This window comes from Panicum virgatum, chromosome 6N (genome assembly GCF_016808335.1).
Source record: "Panicum virgatum strain AP13 chromosome 6N, P.virgatum_v5, whole genome shotgun sequence".
NCBI classification, from domain to species: domain Eukaryota; kingdom Viridiplantae; phylum Streptophyta; class Magnoliopsida; order Poales; family Poaceae; genus Panicum; species Panicum virgatum.
Window position 1 is genome coordinate 9294591 of NC_053150.1, and position 20331 is coordinate 9314921.

General features: G+C 48.4%; 1 protein-coding gene and 1 long non-coding RNA gene across 5 annotated transcripts; one reads left to right on the forward strand and one right to left on the reverse strand.

The window, feature by feature from the left end:
• Nucleotides 1–12070: 12070 nt before the first annotated feature.
• Nucleotides 12071–13238, reverse strand: LOC120677409. Of its 3 annotated transcripts, none has more exons than XM_039958568.1 (3): nt 13148–13238; nt 12543–12940; nt 12071–12444 (listed from the first exon to the last, which is right to left on the reverse strand). In XM_039958568.1, exon 2 carries the CDS (start codon nt 12915–12917, stop codon nt 12546–12548), a length of 372 nt encoding a protein of 123 aa, XP_039814502.1. In that variant the 5' UTR covers nt 12918–12940; nt 13148–13238; the 3' UTR covers nt 12071–12444; nt 12543–12545. The 3 variants fall into 3 exon arrangements, with proteins under 3 accessions (XP_039814502.1, XP_039814501.1, XP_039814500.1); XM_039958567.1 differs by having other exon boundaries at nt 12543–12950; XM_039958566.1 differs by having other exon boundaries at nt 12543–13232.
• A 2228-nt stretch (nt 13239–15466) lies between these two features.
• LOC120677410 lies at nt 15467–18480 on the forward strand. 2 transcript variants are annotated; one of them, XR_005676317.1, is made up of 4 exons: nt 15467–15713; nt 17330–17408; nt 17775–17887; nt 17970–18480. It is a non-coding gene; the product is annotated as an uncharacterized LOC120677410 (long non-coding RNA). The 2 variants fall into 2 exon arrangements; XR_005676316.1 differs by lacking the exons at nt 15467–15713; nt 17330–17408 and having other exon boundaries at nt 17474–17887.
• The last annotated feature ends 1851 nt before the right edge of the window (nt 18481–20331 follow it).

Below are 20331 nucleotides of genomic sequence, written 5' to 3' on the forward strand. Positions count from 1 at the left end.
AGGAGCACCACTTGGGATCTCTCAGCAGCAGACACCGCAGCCCCTTGCGCGTCCTGAGCGACAGGTGAGGTCTCCGGATGTTCTCACCTACTCCGAGGGCCATGCCCGTGCCCAGCAGAGGGCTAAGAGGGTCCGACGCCCTAGGGGTGGTTAGATATATCTGATATTTATTTGTAATGAGATAGTTATGGACCTCTTATTTGTATCCGATGTTTATGATTGTGCTAGTTTACTTGTCATTTGTTTCTATAGATACTATTGATGTGAACTTGTTATGTTTGGGGGTTCCATAATGCTCGTTAAATAAGAGAAGTTCTTGCGATTTTTTTCCGTGATTTAATGAAGGACAAGTTAGGTGCGGTAGGAGTTAGCGGCCGAGATCCCGCCGACGATGAGGACGACTACACGTTCGAATAGCTCAAAATAGGAACTATAGTGTATCTAGCTGCGAGTACGAGATCACAAGTTGCCACTGCTCAGCACGGCGATCACGGAATTCCCAAATATCGCATTCTTTGCCCAGACATATGTGACCCAATAGCAGTGCACTTCCACAATTTCAAAAAGATGTGAAAACACGGCAACCACTCCAGTTTTTTTTCATAATGGCGGCTAGGGCTGGTTTTTTTTTTTTTGAATTTTTAGGCTCAAATCACAAAGGGAATGGTGGCATACGGCGGGGGGGGGGGCCTGTCGCCCCCCCAACGGGTGACAGGCCCCTGTCGCCCGTTGGGGGGGCGACAGGGCTTTTTTTTTTCCAGGGACCTCATTGCGAATTTGAAAAAAAAATTACACTTTGGGCCTGTCGCCCTATGGGAGGGCGACGGGGTATATTTTTGAAATTTTCCAAAACAGACATATATTTTTGAAATTCTAATTTTTTTTAAATATAAAAAAGAAAAAACCGCCGTATGCTCACTAGCCTGCCTCTTACGGAAAACGGGCCATCCAGGAACTGCGAGACGGCCCTGTGAATTAGCTGCTGTCGGGCCGGGCCGTGCACAGGCGTTCTCTCTCTCTCTGGTCCAAGCCCAAGCCAAACTAGCAGCTCAGGTCAGCCCTGCGCCCCTGGCCACTGCCCCCCTGCGCATTCCTTGTACTCGGAGCAGTACTTGTGCTGAAAAAGGAACACAGGCGTGCTGGTGCTTCGTGCAGCAAATCACACTGGACACGCAGCAGCAATCTGCAGGTTCACCGATCGCTGGTATACTGTGGCTAGCTACGGGTCTTGACAGCGCTTCCAGCTCCCGGTTACCTGGAAAACGAAAGAGAACAAAAGGATGTGCCTGCCATGTGTGTTCAATCATCTCATTGTGGCATGCAGCGGCGGAGGCAGCGGTGGGGCGGGAGGGGCTCAAGCCCCCTACCGCTGTGATTTCCATGAAGCTTCTCATAAACTCCTCCTACAAATTTGAGAAGGAAGAAGGAAGGGAGGGGCTAGAGGAGGAAGAAGGAGAAGCAACCCCTCCTGCCGTGATTTCTGACTTCGCCACTGGTGGCATGCAGCAGCAGTTCCAGACTGGCACAGATTTTTTGCACCTTGAATGCCAGCCTCGGTCGATCCGGTCAGGATAAAATCAGCCGGAAAAGCGTGGCCGGCCCGCGCGGTGAGGAGCTTGCTCGTCGGCGGCGTGGCCCGCGGCGGCCTCGGCCCGGTGCACGACAGTTCCGGCAACATGGCCCGCCAGGCACGCCGAGGCAGCTCGGGCACGATGGCTGATGACCACGGCGGCCGGCACAGTGCACGTCGACCATGGCCACCCCGGCCGAACACCTGCCGCGCCTACCTGGAGGCTCTGTTTGCGTGACGTCGCACTTGGTCCTCTTCACTTGTTGACGCGGCGGAACCGAAAGCAATCCGGAGTTGTGGTGGGCCCCACGCCGGTGGCATTGTGGTGTGGGCCCGGAAGAAACACGTGAATGCATGAAGCCGTGAAGCGATGCGATGCGATGCGAGCCCCGCCGTTTCTTCGGCTATTTTTATTTATTTCTTTTATTTCTCTTTTATAAATGGGCTGTTGAGTATCTCCAAGAATTCCCAATTTTTTTTCTCCATCATTATTTTTTTAGAAAAAAATAACTCTCCAATAATTCTTCATTCTAATTTCTCCATCTTCTAACAATTGACAAATCAACCTCTCTTGTGCCTAAAAATAGGCACCCCTCCGACCTCCCGATGGGTCCTTCCCAGCGGCCTTTTTCGTCACCCCGTCTTCTTCCGGGCCGCCAGGGCACCCACCGCCGGCCAGATACCCATTAATGCGGAGGAGGCCGCGCACAGCTGCCGCACTGGCCTTGCTGCGTCCTGCTGCAGCCTGCCCTTTTTTTCACCACAGCACCCACCGTAGGCCATGGAAGGCCTCATGCGGCTGTTGCTTTTTTTTAATACATAATGCATCACTGGCGCAAGTTAGAGGTAAAATAGAATCCCCTCGTCGTCCTCTTTCTTTTCTCCCAAATTCTAAGCCCTCTCGTGCCTTAAATCATCAGCAATCTGACATGCAAGGAGCTCCTGTCCGCCAGCCATGAAAGTTTCTCATGAAATTATCCTTGTGGTGCCACAACTTCTCATTTTTTTGGAGTAAAAATAAAAAAACTATTGGAGATGGACTCTTTTTTTATCTACCCATACCTATTTGAGGAGTTGGCAAACAATAAATTTTGAGGAGAAAATATTAGAAACTCTTGGAGATGCTCTGTTTTTAATTATGTAAAAAATAATTTATGGGTCCAAAAAATGCCAAATAAAGTTTCTGGGTTTTATTTAGATCTGATATACACAAGGAAAATATTTCATTTTTATTCATGTGTTTTGGACTTTGGTGCATGAAATGTATAACTTGGTAAACATTTTATTTTCCATTTTGACCAAGCAAATACATACTCCCTCCGTCCCATAAAGAGTGTAGTTTAAAAAAATTTGAAACACATTACTCATCCAAAGAAATAAATTTGTTAACCCTAACTACTTCTACCAATTGTGATTGAAAACCGTGTTATTTATTTCATTTTCTGGATCCTCAATGAATGCATATGCATTGGAACTAGAAAAGTAATATCTACTAAATATTTGATTGGTTCTATATGTTTTACTATACAATGCTTTATTAGTACTTAGTATTACTTTAATTAGATAAGTCTCGTTACAATCTAAAACTACACTTTTTGTGGGACAAAATTTGAATGCTAAAAGTACACTTTTTGTGGAACAGAGGGAGTATTAGCTAAATAATTTTTTTAAATTATTGGTTTTTAACAGAAAATGAGTTTTCTCACCGCATTAACTTCGCTGCCGTTTTGGCGCCGTGGTGGGCGGTCAACGGCGGAGGGAGAGATCGGGACGGGGGGTTTGGCGGGTTGTGATGTGACCTGTGGGACCTTTTTCTTCTTGGGCCCTCCTCTCTGGTAATTTTTCTCAATCTCCTCCTCAACGGGACGAAAAAGAATCTTTTGGAAGGTGTGATTATGAATTTTTGACGGCTAGTTTAGCATACTACATGATAGGACTAATAGCAATCTGGCCTTCGCCAAAATGGCAAATTAAAAGTTGGATTTGATTTGGATTTTTGGAGATCCTAACATGAAATTTTTTCATAAAGACAAACGAAAGCCTTTGCAACCTCATGCATCAACCGATGCATACGGTCATCCTAGCATGAACCTGAGTTGGCAGGTGATTTCTTTTACTTTTTTACTTTTCATTCATTTCTATTTCAATCACGTACCTCGAAGTCTACAGCACTGAACTTGGATATCGCTTCGAATGGTACTCACAATTTAGTCACTGCAGATGGATAGAACTGGATGGCCAAACACAGATGGGCTTTGCTACGGTACTCCGAAATAACTGTGGACCGTTGATCTAATGACATATTACCTCTTAAGAGGTAATAGTTTTAATGTTTATTTTATATATTTTAGATCACAAAATAGAGGATTAGATCTAAGTTGCATGCATGATTAGTTGAGATCTCAAATTTCTGTTTTTTTCCATGTGCTGTACCGGCCATTAAATTGAGCCAAGAAACATTATTTATCCGCTCCAAACACGTGACATACCCAGCAAATTGCATGTAACGTTTTTTTTTGCCATTAGGTGATATTTGCCAATCAAATTTCTGTTTTTTTCTGCATGATGTGCCGGCCATTAAATTGAGACAAGAAAGAATTTTTTATATATCCCTCTATGCACGTCATCACATACCCATGTAATTCTTTTGCCATCTCGTCACGGGACATTTGCCAATATATCTTGTGACATGGATTTGTTAGAAAAAAAATGACATGTCTTGTCATCTAAATATCTAGTAGATCTTATAATACATATGAGATGGGTCAGTTGTAACATCTTTTTTTTCCTAACATGACATGGGCGAGTTGTAACATGTTTTTCATAACGTGACATATATGAGCTGTAACATTTATTTCGTAATTTTTGAATTCATTATCCTAGGAATGATTCATACAACAAATAATTCTCGTGTGAGTCAAAATATCTTGCAATTAGATCTATTAGCTAGTCAAAATATTTTGCAATTAGCCAAAACGTGGATGCGTACATTAATAATGCCTAACTGATAGATCCTTACATGCACACGTGTAGGATCCTGACATGTGCAACGTTTTATTTTTGAAATATGACATGAATACATACCAGACGTAACATGCATATGGGAGGGATTAAGACGTGATCAATGTGCCATGGAAATTTTCCTAACCTTCTATACACGTGATATCTTTGAAAAAATATATATGTAACCCTAACCTGCTATAATTTCCGTAACATGATCTAACGTGGCATGTGTAAACTTGCAAAAAAATAAAAATAAAATCTCGGCTAAATTTCCATGGCGCGCGGCTGCATGCATATATATGAACGTTGGCTTGTCCCATGCACGATCGAGGCGAGTAACTAATTTTCCTACTCATACTACGCAGCTATCAACATGTAACAAACTAGCAATAATCCTAACTATAAATGGGGGAGTTAGATTTTATCATGCATGTATACATGCACACATGCATGCAGGTCCGTGCTAAATCCACGGACAAGGATGGTGTTAATTAGAATATCCGGTTTGTTTCTATTTTTTCGTTAGTTAATTATTTTCATCTCTCCTAATAATCAACGGTTTAGATTTATTTGAATTCTTACCTCCTATGAGGTAATTGGTGTACCGTAGCAAAAGCCAACACAGATACTCGATGGGCGACGCTGATTTGACACTCCGCTAAGAAAAGTACACCTTCTCCTTCTGGTGTGTCCCTGGTCGACACAAACAGATACTCGAAACACGATGTTTACAAAAAAAAAAAAAAAAAAAAAAACGCGACCGGAGAGGGAAGACGCCCCCACCTATTTCATTAAGAGGAAGCTTCATAAAATTGTACACATGATTGCATTAGTTGAAATCCTCATAGACAGTATTGCCTTGCATCATTATTCCAAAAAAGAAAAACGGAGTGTATGCTTACATGGCCAGCGAAAACACAAACACTTACAGTCCGAGTATCAAAAAGAAGAAGAAGACGACGACGACGATGACTTACAGTCCTGCATTATCTAGTAGCATATACAGCAAGCAATAGTGATCTCACAAAAACTCGGCCGGGAGGGGGAACAGTCCACACCCGTTCTTCGTTAAGAGGAAGCCTTTTGGCGCCCGACCAAGAAAACCACCTGAACCCCCGCTCATGCCCACTTGGGTCATGACCCTTGCGGGCCGAGCACAGCGAGGGGTTTTTTTACCCTGCACAGGAAATTCCGGAAAACTCCGCCACGGGTGCGCCTACGAGGGCTCAAACCCGGGCTGCGGGGGTGCCGCCGGAGTGCTTTGACCAACCGGTCTAGCATCCTTAGGCAGCAGTAGTGAGCTCACACGATCTCCGGCAAGCACAGAGACACAGTGGAGTGGAGAGAGGCATCAAGCAAATAGTACTAGGTCTAAGAGAGGCACGTACGATGTGGTGCACCAAGAAATTAATGTCGAGCCAGCTATTCGCCAAGAACTCCGACGGTGATCAGGGAGAGCGCAAGCAGGAGCAGAGCAACACATGCCGAAACAGAGCGCCGGGCCTGCCTCGCCAGAGACCGCCGTGACCGCAGAGGAAGCTACGACGAGCCCCACGACGGCGAGGTGGCGACGCTGGAACGCCGCGGGAGCACGCGCACCGTCGAACGCCGCGGGGCCGACGGGTGCGGCTGGGTCGTCGTCGTCGGCCATCGGACGCCGGCGGCGATGATGTTGGCGCTGGCGAGAACCCCCGCGAAGCTGAGGAGCAGGCCGAGGCCGCCGGCGCTGCCGCCGCCGAAGTTGAAGCCGGCGCTGACGGCGAGCAGTACGATGATCAGGCCGGTGTCCATCGCCCTGCTGCCGCCGCGAGCGCTCATTATCGGCGCTTGCGGAATGGGGCGCCTGGATCCTGCAGCAGAGAGATGAGCGAGCGATGAAGGGGGCGGAGAAGACCGCGGGAAGCTGGGATGGGCAGCAGCTGGAGCGGGAGAGAGCCGGCCGGGAACGCCAGGCGATGGCCGCGGGTGGGTTTGCCTTGCCGTTGGGCCTTGGTTTTATAGGGAACAGGAAGGAACACTCGTTCTCTCGTCTCTCGTCTATGGCGTGCAGGGTCCATTGACCACTGTGAAGTGGTGATGGTGGTGGTGGTGGTGGTGGTGGTGGTGTCTCGTTCCGTTCTGCGACGACAGCAGTTAGACCTTTCTTCCTCCGTGGTTCAAGAAGCTAGACTATCTGTTTTGTGACATGTAATCTAGCTTAGGGAACGGATAGATCCATATCCATAGGAAGTTTCGATCGAGGACTAATCTTGAACATTGGTTAATAAAGTTTTTTTTAAAAAAAACAATACACATGCAGATATTCACAAACACGCACACACACTTCTCCATATGACGTTCGCCCATATCTGTTGTTGTCTAGGTTCCACAGCAAGAAACTTTTCAGCCGGCGTTCGCCCATGCCTGATGCTGCCCACGTATTCCACCGCAAGAATTTGAGTTCGCCCACGTCTGTTGCTGTCTGCGTCTGACGAATGCAATTCCTGCCAAAAGGATATATTGGTCGCTGTTGCTTGGTGGAGAACGTACTGCTACGGAGTGGTTGAATCACCAGCGTCGATCAACTTGTCATAATCAATTCCCAGACATATTGTACGACGTAATCTTGTTAGTTAACAAACTCTTTTGTGTGTGGTGCAAATTCTACTCTTAGAAGCAAGTAATGTTGCCGCCAAATTCATGTGGACTAGCTATACTAAATTACTTAGAATCAATTACACCCGCCAGTCATAAAGAACAATCATCAGTGAAACATAATTTTTTGCGAGGAAATTAGCGAAATATATCTAAAACGTGACACAAAACTAGAGTACTTTGAAACTACTTTCAAGGCAAATGTATATATATAGCTACACCATTTTCAAAACTCCACTCCAAATACGGACTGATAAAAAAAACACGGCCGGGGGTGAACGGACCCCCACCGTTTTTCATTAGGAGGAAGCAACATGACTTCTTCCGGCCGCGGAAAACCCCCCCGAACCCCGGCCCATGCCCGAGAGGGCCAAACCTTGCGGCGAGCACAGCGAGGAGATTTTTTTACCCACGAGGCGGAAATTCGTCCCACCTGGGATTCGAACTTGCGACCTCGTGGGGGCGACGCTACTGAGCCGGGCTAAAAAGTATAAAAATTTGAATGTGTTGATTACATCCCAGATGGATTTAATTTATTCCCTGGCTTACATCCCAGCGATGTCCATAACAACGTGACCGATTTATAACAAATCTATGGCAAGAATTAGTTGTGCCCTGTGCCAGAATAACGCAATTGCTACCGCAAGAACGTGACGCGGATGCTTGGTGGACAACTGGCATGGACACATGGAGTGGATTTCGATGATATTCTTTACTCAGAGCAAAGCTAATGATTTAGCCTATTGTTGACCGCAAAAATCTTTGCAGCTCATCTCTTAGCTTATTTATATAATGATTTAGCTCTCCACTATTAATACATGATTCATTTGTCTCTCTCACAAAATTTCTCAATTCCTGTGCCTGAGCTTGCTATCACCGTGTTCGGCTGGTGGATAGAGCCTCCAGCCTTACAGTAATTCTCTCTCAGATTGCTCCAGCACTAGCCTCCAGCCACCAACCAGGTAACAATGTTTTTCTCTCACACCACTCCAGCTCCAGCCTGCGGTGTATAAGGTCATCCCCAATCCATAATGTCTATAGATGGTGTCTAAAAAAAAGAGTAATAAACTATTCATAGACACTACCTCTCCAATGCATAGTTTCCATATTAAATGAAGAAAATAAATCACATCCAATCCTCTCTCTCTTCTTTCTTCTTGCCTCATCCAATCACTCTTCTCCCTTTCTTGATTCTTGTGTGGATATGATGTCTTGCATGAGAAATTATGTCTATCTTTTTCTTCATTAGCTCATTTGTCATGTCACCAAATTGCTTATGTAATATTCTCATTAATGCTATGAAAATCATCCCAGTAGAAGAGTTGGGAATGGTCTAAGCTTACAATCTACTTTTTTTCTCTCTCCTCTACCTTATCATTTAGCTAGCTTACCGTCTTTCATTTCTCTCCGTGAGAAGGCAAATACTTGTTCGGACTTCCGGGTTGGGGCCCTCGGTTTTATAGGGAACACGCGCTGGCACCTTTTGTAAGCGTTCTAGATCACGGACGCACCAACGCCCCGCCCCACTTTCGATTAGAAAAACATGGAAAGCACGTTTATTATTGAATTTTTTTTCACCAACATTTTGTACCCCAATTATTTAGGGACCAAACCCATGTAACAATCACTACACAGTAGAGTTTCATTATTTATACATACTATCCGATTTTGGGCCAAGCCCAATGTATGACAGATGCGGGCATGTAGCCAGAGCAAAGGACAAACACTGATTACACTCTTGCATTATCTAGTAAGTAGCATGCAGCAAGCAATAGTGACAAGTGAGCTCACACGACACATGAAATAATTAGGAAAAAGTCCGGTTTATACCCTCCAACTATCGTAAAAAGTCCGATTTTCAATCTTCAACTACGAAACCGGACAACATAGGCCATCCAACTGTCAAAACGGGGCAAATTTGGCTCCTGAGGTGGTTTTGTAGGTCGTTTTCCATTTTGTGAGAATTAAAAATATTCAATTTTACATAAAAAATTATAAGTAATTCTTTTTAAATTAAAAATTATGAAATAGGTATCAAAAATTTTCTAAAAATGAAACCTATCAATATGACTTGTGAGCTATTCATATCTAATTTTTTAATGTTCCTAATATTTGGTTGCTTGCAGTTATGTCTATTATTTTTAATAATTAAGATTCAAATGAAGCAATAATAGATAGGTTATATTTTTAGAAAAAATTTGGTACTAGTTTCATATTTTTCTGATTTAAAGTGAATTATTTTTTTATTTTTTAGATCTAATTAGATTTATTTAATTTTTTTATAAAATACAAAACCACCTTCAAAATCACCCTATGGGCCAAATTTATCAGGTTTTGACAGTTGGATGGCTTATATTGTTCGATTTTATAGTTGAAGGTTGAAAATCAGATTTTTACGATAGTTCGATGGTGAAAATTGAATTTTTCCCACATAATTAAAGACTCTCCAGCAATCGCACAAGAGAATTGAGAGATACACTACATCAAGCAATTGTACTAGGTTTAAGAGATACCGAACCAGCTATTGGCCAAGAACTCCGATGGTGATGATGGAGAGCGCGAGCAGGAGCAGAGCAAACATGCCGAAGCAGAGCGCCGGGCCTGCCTCGCCGGAGACCGCCGTGACCGCAGACGAAGCTACGACGAGCCCCACGACGGCGAGGTGGCGACGCAGGAACGCCGCGAAAGCGCGCACGCCGTCGCACGTTGCCGGGCCGGCGGGTGTGTCTAGGCCGTCGTCGGCCACCACGACGCCGGCGGCGATGATGCTGGCGCCGGCGAGCACCCCCGCGAAGATGAGGAGCGAGGAGTTTGGGCTTCTTCTCGTTTGGGCTTCGTCGGGAAATCTCGGGCCCATTGCCCAGTTTTGCCGCACCGCCGGCACTGGTCCGTCCCGATGTTTGCGCCTGCCCTCCTTCTTGCTTGCGCCGCTGCTGTGGCGCCTGCGCGCGCATGGTCGGTCACCGCCTTGAGGCGCTGCCGTCCTGCTCCCGCAGACGCGCCATCCACTGCTCCTCTGTGAGGTAAAGAGCTTCCTGTCCGCACGCACCGGTGCCGGCTCATCGTCGGTCACCGCCTTGAGGCGCCCAGTCACCTTCTCGATGGAGAGTGTGCCGATGTCGAGGAGCCTCTCGATGTAAACGACGAGCTGCCTGTATCTCGGTCGTGCGACACGCATATACTTGGCCACAACCTGGCCTCCGGCTCCGGGTCGCCGAGAATGGACAGCCGCTGCACGGGAGCGATTAGGCATCGCTTAAGGTGATGGTTTGGCCAACCATCACCCGAAGAAAGGGGTACTATTTTGAATTCATGCGAGCGCGCATGTGATTTTGGGCCTATAGTAGGCCTGTTAGCATGCATGTTGCCAGTTAAATAGAAAAGAGAATTCGTGCATGCATGCAGGAATAGACAGCTGACATCATCCACATGCATGTAAATTCGAAACTAAAAAAGTTATAACTATTAAATTGAGCATCTAAATTAAATTTAAATTGCATCACTATTTTTCTTATGACAAGATCTTCAAAATAAAACCACACTTGCCTATGTTTACATGCTATTTTATAAAATTATTTTTTAATAATATTAAATAATTAGTTTCATCTATTAGGAACAAATATTTTAACAGCATGAACAAGTACTCATTTTTACGAACAAAAAATCAAACATAACGAACAAATAATTATGTACAACGAACAAAAATATTAAACATCGCGAACATCTAATTGTATATGGTAAATAATAAAAAATAAATATCACGAACAAATAAGTTAACAAGGTCGAACAATTTTATATATAAGGTTTAAGAATAGAAAGCAATAGAGGAATAATAAAAAAATATAAATACAATGAATAAAAAAAAGAAAGAAAAATAACAATTGGAAGGAAAGAAAAATAGAGAAATAGAAATAAGATGGAAAATATTCAACTTAGCATTAGCAAGGAAGAGAAATGACAAGAGAAAATATACTATAGACTTGTCGGTTTCCACCCACCACATCGGGCAAACTTGCATGCGCACATTTTTCAACCGTGGGCTAAAAGCTGCAGGCTGCCGCTGCATGCACTAAATTAATTAGTGGGCTAATTGTTTATTTCGGCCCACGCGCATGCTTCGTCGATGGATCAGTATATCGTAGCCTGCGCGATGTATATCCGTGGCGGCCGCTGCACCATGTTTGTCAAGCGAAGAGCAAAATCCTTCATCGACTCACTGTCGTGGAAGGCAATTTGTTCGTACTCCGCGCGCAGGTTCTGGGCCATAGACTTCCGCACACGTTCATCCCCGATCTGCATCGTTCGGATCGACTCCCACGCAGCCTTGGCCGTCGCCTTGGTCGCGAGCGTGGGCACCATCTCCGGCGAGACGGCGCCGCAGATTGCCTCCAGTGCGGTGCGGTCGTCGTGGAACTCGGCGCCGCCGACCTCGACAACTTCCCAGAGATGGCACGCCTGCAGCTTCAACTTCATAAGCAGTGACCACGAATCGTAGTTCGTCTTGGTCAGCTGCGGCCAGTTGCCCGCGCCGCCAGTCTCGCGGATTACGCGCTCGACGACAACCTCCCGTCGCGGACGTGCGTCACAGGTGCGCGAGCGGCGTGGTGGCGAACGGCTTGGCGGAGGAGAGCGCCGCAGTGACGTCCCTTTCGGCGAGCGCGGCGGCATCTTGCCGCTCCCCGACGAACTGATCTTGCCCGCCGCCGCCAGCGAGCGGCCTTGGGGCTTCGGGGACGACATCACGGCGCAGCAGGTCCCGACCTACTGGGCTCTGATGCCAATTGTTAGCCGAAACTCCGGCGATCACCGGCGACATACACTCGAATGCACACCGGAACACACGCGAAGACCTAGAAGTTGGGCTGCCAAAATGTTGCAGCGTTTTTCTGACTCTATTGATCCATTTATTCAGAGCTTACAACGAGCGGGCGACGCTCCCGCCGGCCTCGCCACGACCCGCAACAGACGCGCCATCCCACGCCTGCCTTGACCACGGAACGCGTCCAGTGCGCGACGGGAGCGAGCCCACGACTCCAACAACTGAACCAGCGCGAGATAAGCTCGGGACTGGACTACAAACAAAGATGCATGGCACACGTACACACCACGGGCTCGTGCACAAAACTAACATGCAGAAAAACAAAAGAAACCTGAAACTAGGACTCATGAACAAGCTTGATTCGGCAACAATAGAGAGGAATGATGTGGTGCATGGTTCTTTACTTGGTGATATTTACCTGCAGAAATCAGGATTCAGTCAGGAAGAAAAGCACTGGCAGCGGAGTCGGTGGCAACGGCGTGGTGCACCAAAGATTCCAAGAAATTAATATCGAACCAGCTAATCGCCGAGAACTCCGTAGGTGATGAGGGAGAGCGCGAGCAGGAGCAGAGCGAACATGCCGGAGCAGAGCGCCGGGCCTGCCTCGCCGGAGATCGCCGTGACCGCAGAGGAAGCCACGGCGAGCCCCACGACGGCGAGGTGGCGACGCACGAACGCCGCGAGAGAGCGCGCGCCGTCGCATGTCGCGGGGCCGGCTGGTGCGGCTGGGCCGTCGTTGGCCATCACGACGCCGGCGGTGATGATGCTGGCGCCGGCGAGCACCCCCGCGAAGCTGAGGAGCGAGCCGAATGCGCCGCCGGAGGTGATGCCGACGCTGGCAGCGAACAGCGCGACGGTGAGGCCGGTGGTGGCCATCGCCCTGATGCTCATGGTGCTCTCGGCGGCGACGTCCCCTGTTTTTTTCTGGGGGCATATCAGCATAAGGCAAAAGCACAATTCTTCAAGTGGGCGAGGATCAGAGAACGAGGATGTCATGCACAGAGTAATATTAATACAGTAGTGTTATGAAAGGATTTTTGCCGCAGAAAAACCCAGTTAATTTCCGGCCAAAAATTAGAGCAGGGCTGGAATGGAATCGGGGAAGGATTAAGGAACATTACCGATCTCTCGGCGGTGTGATGCTTAGGTCCTCAGCAGAGAAGGACTGACGGAAGCGTTGCAGCGAGAGGAGGCAGAAGCTCTGTATAGCTGCCTAGCTGGATCTGCAGCGAATAGAGATGCCGGGGATGGATGAGGGCCGGAGGTATTTATAGTGGGGCGAAAGCGTTTCTACCCCTGTTTTGAACCAAAAGAGAGCACCCAGGCGAGCCTTGCGTCAGGCAGCAGTCTGCATCCGGAGCAGCGGGAAACGACCTGGGGTGTGTTAGATTTCCTCTTTGTGAACCAAAAGAGGAGAGCACCCAGGCGAGCCTTGCGTCAGGCAGCAGTCTGCATCCGGAGCAGCGGGAAACGACCTGGGGTGTGTTAGATTTCCTCTTTGTGAACCAAAAGAGGAGAGCACCCAGGCGAGCCTTGCGTCAGGCAGCAGTCTGCATCCGGAGCAGCGGGAAACGACCTGGGGTGTGTTAGATTTCCTCTTTGTGAATGAGTACAGAACCGCGGCAACTCAACTCGGGCACGTGGCCAGTGGCGGGTGGTCGTAGCATATCATAGCTATCCGGGGCCCATGGGCTGCCTACCGATGGGCCATGCGAGCAGTCTCCGCGGTGATTAGACAGAGAGAGACACGCGGGGCCCAACTAGCAGCCCCCGCTCGCCAGGTGTGCGAGCGGCCGGGCGCGGGTTCGATTCATGTAATCGCGACTCGCGTGCCATATAGTGTACAGTATCTTAAATAATCTCAGTTGTCTCTCACGCGTGGAGCTACAAAGGGACTGTGATATGCCCGTCGCCTATAGAGCTTTGGAGGTTTCTGGTGATCTCTAGAAGGACGCGGTCTTCGTATCTGTGTGTAGTTATAGATCTGATTGTACACGTATGGTGTGAGTATGGTGTACGTGTGTAGAATGGTGCGTACGTGCATATATGAACAGATACTATAGCTGTACTCGATGAGAGGCGTCAAAAAAAGGAGAGGTCAACGCCAGACTCGTTTGCTGGACGCGAAAAACATCCGTTCTTCACTTGCCCCGCAGTCAACGCGTGTTGGCCACCGCAGCTCGCCGCGCGCGGCCTCCATAGCTGGCCCATGCACCCCGCCGCCGCCGCACCCTTGTGCTGTGCGTGCTCGCTCCCCATGCCGCACGCCTGCGCCGACCAGTGTGGCCGCCTCCTCTGCGCTGCAGCACCCCTGCAGGCGAGGCAGCCGCGGCTGCTCCCACGCCGCCGCCGCTCCTCCCGAGCCCGCGCCGCTGCTCCCTATGCAGGCCGCGCCGCCACTCCTCGCGAGCCCGTGCCGCTACTCCCTGTGCAAGCCGCCCCGCAACTCCCAGCGCGCCTCGACTGTTCGCACTCGCCGCTCGCCGCGCTCCGCGCAGCTCACATCTCGCGCTCGCGTCGGTTCCCGCCCCCGACACCGCTAGCGCCGCCGCAGCCTCGGCCCTCGCTGGCCCACCCGCCGCCAAACCAGAGAAGCCTCGCACTCGCCACGAGCGTTGTGCTCGCGAAACAGAAGCTGGACATGTGAGGGATAGGTCAGGTCGAGGGGCGGAGCCGGATTGCTTTGGGTTAGCTGGTTGGGTTGTTGTACACCTAGGGTGTAGAATAGCGCTACCGTGTGTGTCTATATATATATATATAACAAATGCAGAGACCCTTCGCCGGACTCGCCAACCAACCACAGCTCAATCCCTCCACCCACCAGGAAGCGACATGCAGAGAATTTTTTATTGATTTGGATAAAAAAATACAATATCTCTTGAACCGTAGCTCCGATTTTAGATCTATTTGCATTAAGTCGTTGGAATAAATGTGCTTAACAAAACGAAATATATGAAGACTATATTTCATGAACTTTTTTTTCAAGTATGTAATTGCAACATCACGATACTATGAGTTGCTATCATAGCTACATTACAATTGCAACTTAGCTGTAGCGTAGTTAGCACTAGTTGCGACCACTTAGAACTTTGTTTTTGCACAATTGCTACTGGTTTCAACTAGTTACAACCTAGTTGCAAGTCCATCCTATAAGGGATGGATTGAATTTAGCTAGGGCCACCCACGATTTTGCCCCCCACAGAGATGAGTTTTGCCTGGTACACCCCAAATTATCCACCCAGAATTCCAACGCCATCAAAATCAAAGGCTCAGATGTCTTCCAGGGAGGCTTCAACGCGATCAACGGTCGGAAATGTAAGGATCCGCCAGACTCAACGGACCCGAATTTTCATTCCACTTTGGTTCACTCGCATCTCACATCCGCCCCCGCGCGGCGGACGCGAAACCCCCGCCTCCCGCGCGGCTAACGCGGACCCCGCCTCTGTCTCTCTCTCCTGCTGGCGCCGGAGGCGGGTCTGACGACGCGACGGCCGCGGCACGGGTCGCCGCTCCGGCGAGCGGGGCAGCGCTTCCTGGCACGGCGGAGGCGGGGGAAGCGGCGCGGCCCGGCGCGGCGGAGACGGGGAAAGCAGCGCCGACGCGGCTGCACGCCCCGGCTCCGCGCGAGGCGGGGAGCCGGCACCGGCGCGTCCCGACGCGGCGGCTGAGCGACGCGGCGCAATGCAGGTGGCCGGACTCCAACGCTTTCTTCTTCCCTCGCTTCCTTCCCCGACCCCCAAATCTTGACTTGCTTGACGGCGTTCGCTGCCGGCCGCCGGGGCTGGCTCCGGGCTCGCCCTCGCCGGATCCGGCCTCGCTCTCGCCGGATCCGGGGTGGCTCGGGCCGGATCTGGCCGCTCCCGTTTGGGGGTGCTGCCGCTCGCCCATGGGCGGCCTGCGTTCTCGCTCGGGACCCCTGGCGGGCGTTCCTTGCCCCCCTCTCCCTCGAGCGGGTCAGCGAGTGGCGGCGCGGCTCGAGGAGGCGCGGGCGGCGCACAGCCACTTCCACCGCCCGCTCAGCTCGCTCCGCTCCGCTTGCGCCCGCCGGGACGCCCGCCTCGCTCTGCTCGGCCGCGCCCCGCCTCTCGCACGCACGCGTCGGGAGGTCGCGCGCGCGGCCTGGGGAGCCCTGCCGGCGGCCCAAACGCGTGCCTCCCGCACGCGCCGGGGAGCTGTCGGCACGGCTGGCGGAGGTCGTGGGTCGGTGGCCGGAGAGGGGCGTACGGCGGCGAGGAGGCGGCCGGAGAGGGGCGCACGGTGGCGAGGCGGGTCTCCCAGCCGTGCCTTCTCCTCCCTCTCCTCTCTCTGTCTCCACTCCTCTCTCCATCCCTCTCCTCTCGCGTCTCCCCCTCTCTCTCCCCTCCGAATCCGGCGACCGACGAGGCGAGAGCACGGCGGGCGGCGGCCGGTTCCGGGGGCCGGCGGCGTTGCTACGACGCGACCGCCGATGCGCAGATCTGCCTCCGGGCGGGGCCACTGGCAACACGACGATGAGCAGGGGGCCCCACCAGTCCCTACATTGGCAAGCTCCCTAGCTCTGGCGCCCACCTCCAGCTCGCCGGAGATGGTCGGATTTGGTGGATCCGGTTCCCCTCTACCTCTCCCGCCCCCTTCTTCTTCCTTATCCATGGGAAAAGTTCTTCCTATGGTTGGATTGTCTCGCCAGCTTTTGATGGCGGCGCAGGGAGCGTCCGCGGCGCTCCTTCCTTAGCGGCCGGAGTCGCAGCCGCGGCCGGCCCCGCGGCCCCCCTGGTTGGCTCCTTGGGCGCGGACGCTCAGGCCTCCGCCGTGGCCAACCCTGCAGCCCGTCGCTGTGGCGTAGGTGGTCAGGCCTCTGAAACCTGAAATGTACATTGCCCGTGAGTGCAATGTACACCATGATTTCCATGTGGGATTACTGGTACTGACTTGTGATTTGCGTGAGAAGCATTCGAGGTCTTGGAATCGTCAGATGTAAGCTGACTGAGAGTGGAGATCCCTTCTCCTTTCTCTATTCGATTTTTTTTCAATCAATTATTTCTTCTTTCTCCTTTCGTTCTGTACAAGATTCAGGGATTGGAGTCTGAGCGAGAGCAGCAGGGCCATTTGATTCACTCTAATAATCCTTGCGCACAACTCTAAAATTTCATGTATTTTATTTTGGATCGGAGAGTGTAATTAATTTGGTTAAATGTATTTACCTTTGAGCATGTATGCCCAGCACCATGATTAGAAGTACCTTCAATGCATTTTTCAGCATACTACTTCATTTTGGATGATTACAAATTATTTCAGAATCCTGATTTATTGATGTTACTCTGCAGGTCAACTCTGTGTGGCCAAGGGTGAGTTGCAAATGGCGTCTGACTCATTCAAGATTGTGTTGGATGAAGATGGAAACAAGTTATGGCATCATTTCTCATATGCTAAAATGATCTGAAAATAAATTGGTTAAGCAGCAGAAACTTGCAGGTTTAAAGTGCTACTCTAAGAATGCATGATCATGACTGATCTTATCTGAAAAAAATGACTGATCTAGATATCTTGTTCTTTCTGCAATCAATGAACATGTTATGATATAGCTATGGTCATTTCGGTTCTTCCTCTGATTTGTTAAATGGTGACCTGCAATATTAAATAATGGAGTTAGAATAATATAGTGAAATTTATTTTTCTTTAATTTAAGATCCAGGTGCATCATTTCCTCTTATTTGCCATTACTTTCTACTTAACTCATCTTATTTACTAAATCTCAGCCTGCTTCTTTAGATCATGGTAAATGTTCTTCCATCAGATGCAAAGCAAGATCCAGATGTGATGGCTGCCAATGTGTGTTGGGAGAATTGATGGGAATTTTTGTCTTAAATCCTACAGTTGATTAGGTAAATTTCCTTTGGTTTACAGACACAGGGATCCTTTTTGTTCTGGATTTTACGGGTGATTTTCGGTATGTTGGATCCGCAGCAGTCGGAGGATCCTACGCAGGTGAATCAAGTGATGCATGGGGTTACTCAGGGGCAAATTCTGGTAATCCACAATGCTTTCTTTATAGTTTGGATCAAGAACCAGCTGTGCGGCCAGATAATTGGATCTGATTGATGCAGTTAAGTCCAGGTAATGCATATACATTTTTGGTGTTCATGTCCAGAGAAGTAGTTTGTTTCAGAAACTGATTGAACGATGCTAGGTATTTGTTCCCCCTTCTGTCCTTGCTATTTATTCTCTTTGCTAACCTGTTTGACATTTTCAGAGCTTGCCGAGAAGTGAGTAGATCTTGCTGTTTGACCATGATAAGCCTGCTGTTATTACTTATCCAGATATTGCCTTGAACCGTAAATTATATATTCATACTTTGTTGTTATATATAAGAATTATGTAGCACTGTGACTGAAGTCAACTATAGATATGTCTTGCCAAATGTTACATATCCTTAGAAAAATGGACTTTACCCTCAACATAATAACTATGTTACATATTTTTTGTGTGAAACATATATTTCTCATTTTGGACTATGGATCATTGTTTTTTTTGTATATTTAAAATTTATCCGTGGCGTTAGCACAGGCTGCTTACTAGTCTAGTTAGTGAACGCTGCAACAAGATGTATTCTGTATACAAAATGCATTTATATCCTGCAATTGCAACTGAGAGACTACATCAATTGCAACATAAAAAATAGACCAACTGCAACTAGACGGAACTAATTACAACTGGACACAAACCGGTTGTAACTCGGACAGATTTAGTTGCAACTCGGACTAACCCGGTTTGCAACTGGACGTAAACCGTTGCAATTGGACACAATCCAGCTGCAACTAGAATAGTCACAGTAGTTGCAACTGAGAGGGTGGATACATTCTCTATACAAAATACACTCTAATGCATTTTATATATATATATATATATATATATATATATATATATATATATATATATATATATATATATATATATATATATATAAAGCTAAAGAGAGCCCTGGGCTCACCAGGAAGTCCCAGCCAGCCCCTCCCCACCCCGCGCGCGTCAGCCCGCGCGCCCACCCCTAAGCGCTGCGCTAGCCCCGTGCCCCCACCAGTAGCCCCAGCCCAAACCCCTGCCTGCTGTCAGGTGAGAGGAGGAAGAGAGAAGGTGATTTTTTCCGCACAGTTTTCCGCAATAATTTTTCACTAGGATATCCAATTCGTAAACGGATTTCACCACTATATTACTGGCGTTTTTTTTGCATCATATGAGATCCATTTTTGAATATTTTTTTGAAAAAAATTTGAATTTTGAATTTAGACATCATATAATCCCATAGTTATAGTCATGTAAAATTTCAGCATCGTGTCCTGGAGACAACGGTATAGGTCATAAAGGGCAGTTTTATACGATATACATATCATAGGAGGCCGTAATATAGGTCATAGAAGGCAGTGATACATATCGTAAAAACGACGACCCGTGCACCTTTTGCTACAAATTTAAAATTTGAATCTTATTGGCGCAGGTCATATATAGCGGTGAAACACATCATATATAGCGCTATGATACACCCTGTTCGGCAGGCTGGAGCTGGAGGCTGGAGCTGGAGTTGTGTGAGAGAAAAATACTGTTGCCTGGCTGGTGGCTGGAGGCTGGAGTTGTGTGAGAGGGAAATACTGTAGAGGCTGGAGGCTGTCCACCAGCCGAACGGGGTGGATATATAGCAATAATGCACATGTCATAGGAGGTAGCAATATAGGTCATATAAAACATGTCATAGAAGGCAACCATATAGATCAAACAGCAGTGCTGACAGTGGTGGAACGTGGACCCAACAGCGGGGGGGGGGGGGGGGGGGGGGGGGGGGGGGGGGGGGGGGGGCGCAAATTGCAGCACGTGGCTGTGGATTTTGAATGGACAATAATACACAAGAGGCTATGCGTTAATGGGACATTAGAAAAATTACTTTGGACAAGCAGGGGCTGGAGCCCAGTTTCGCCTTTACTGAGCTCCACTCCTGAGTGCTGACAGCATATACAATGGCAGTGCTAATTTTTTTTTAAAAACCTCTAAATTTGAATCTAGGCATCATAGAACCACATATTTATAGTCATAGAACTCTATATTCATAGACTTTACATCCACAAATAATTTTATGGGTTCAATTTTACGTAGCCTCTCTTGCTAACTCTAGAAGTAATCATAGAGCATTATGTACTCTGTCATATAATAGCCATGGTAGATCATAGAAAAGTCATAAAAATGCAGGTCACAAAAAGCAGCAATATATGTCATAGGTGGCTATACAGATCATATGAGGCAGGTCATATATGGCAGCCCTGTAGGTCATATAAGGAAG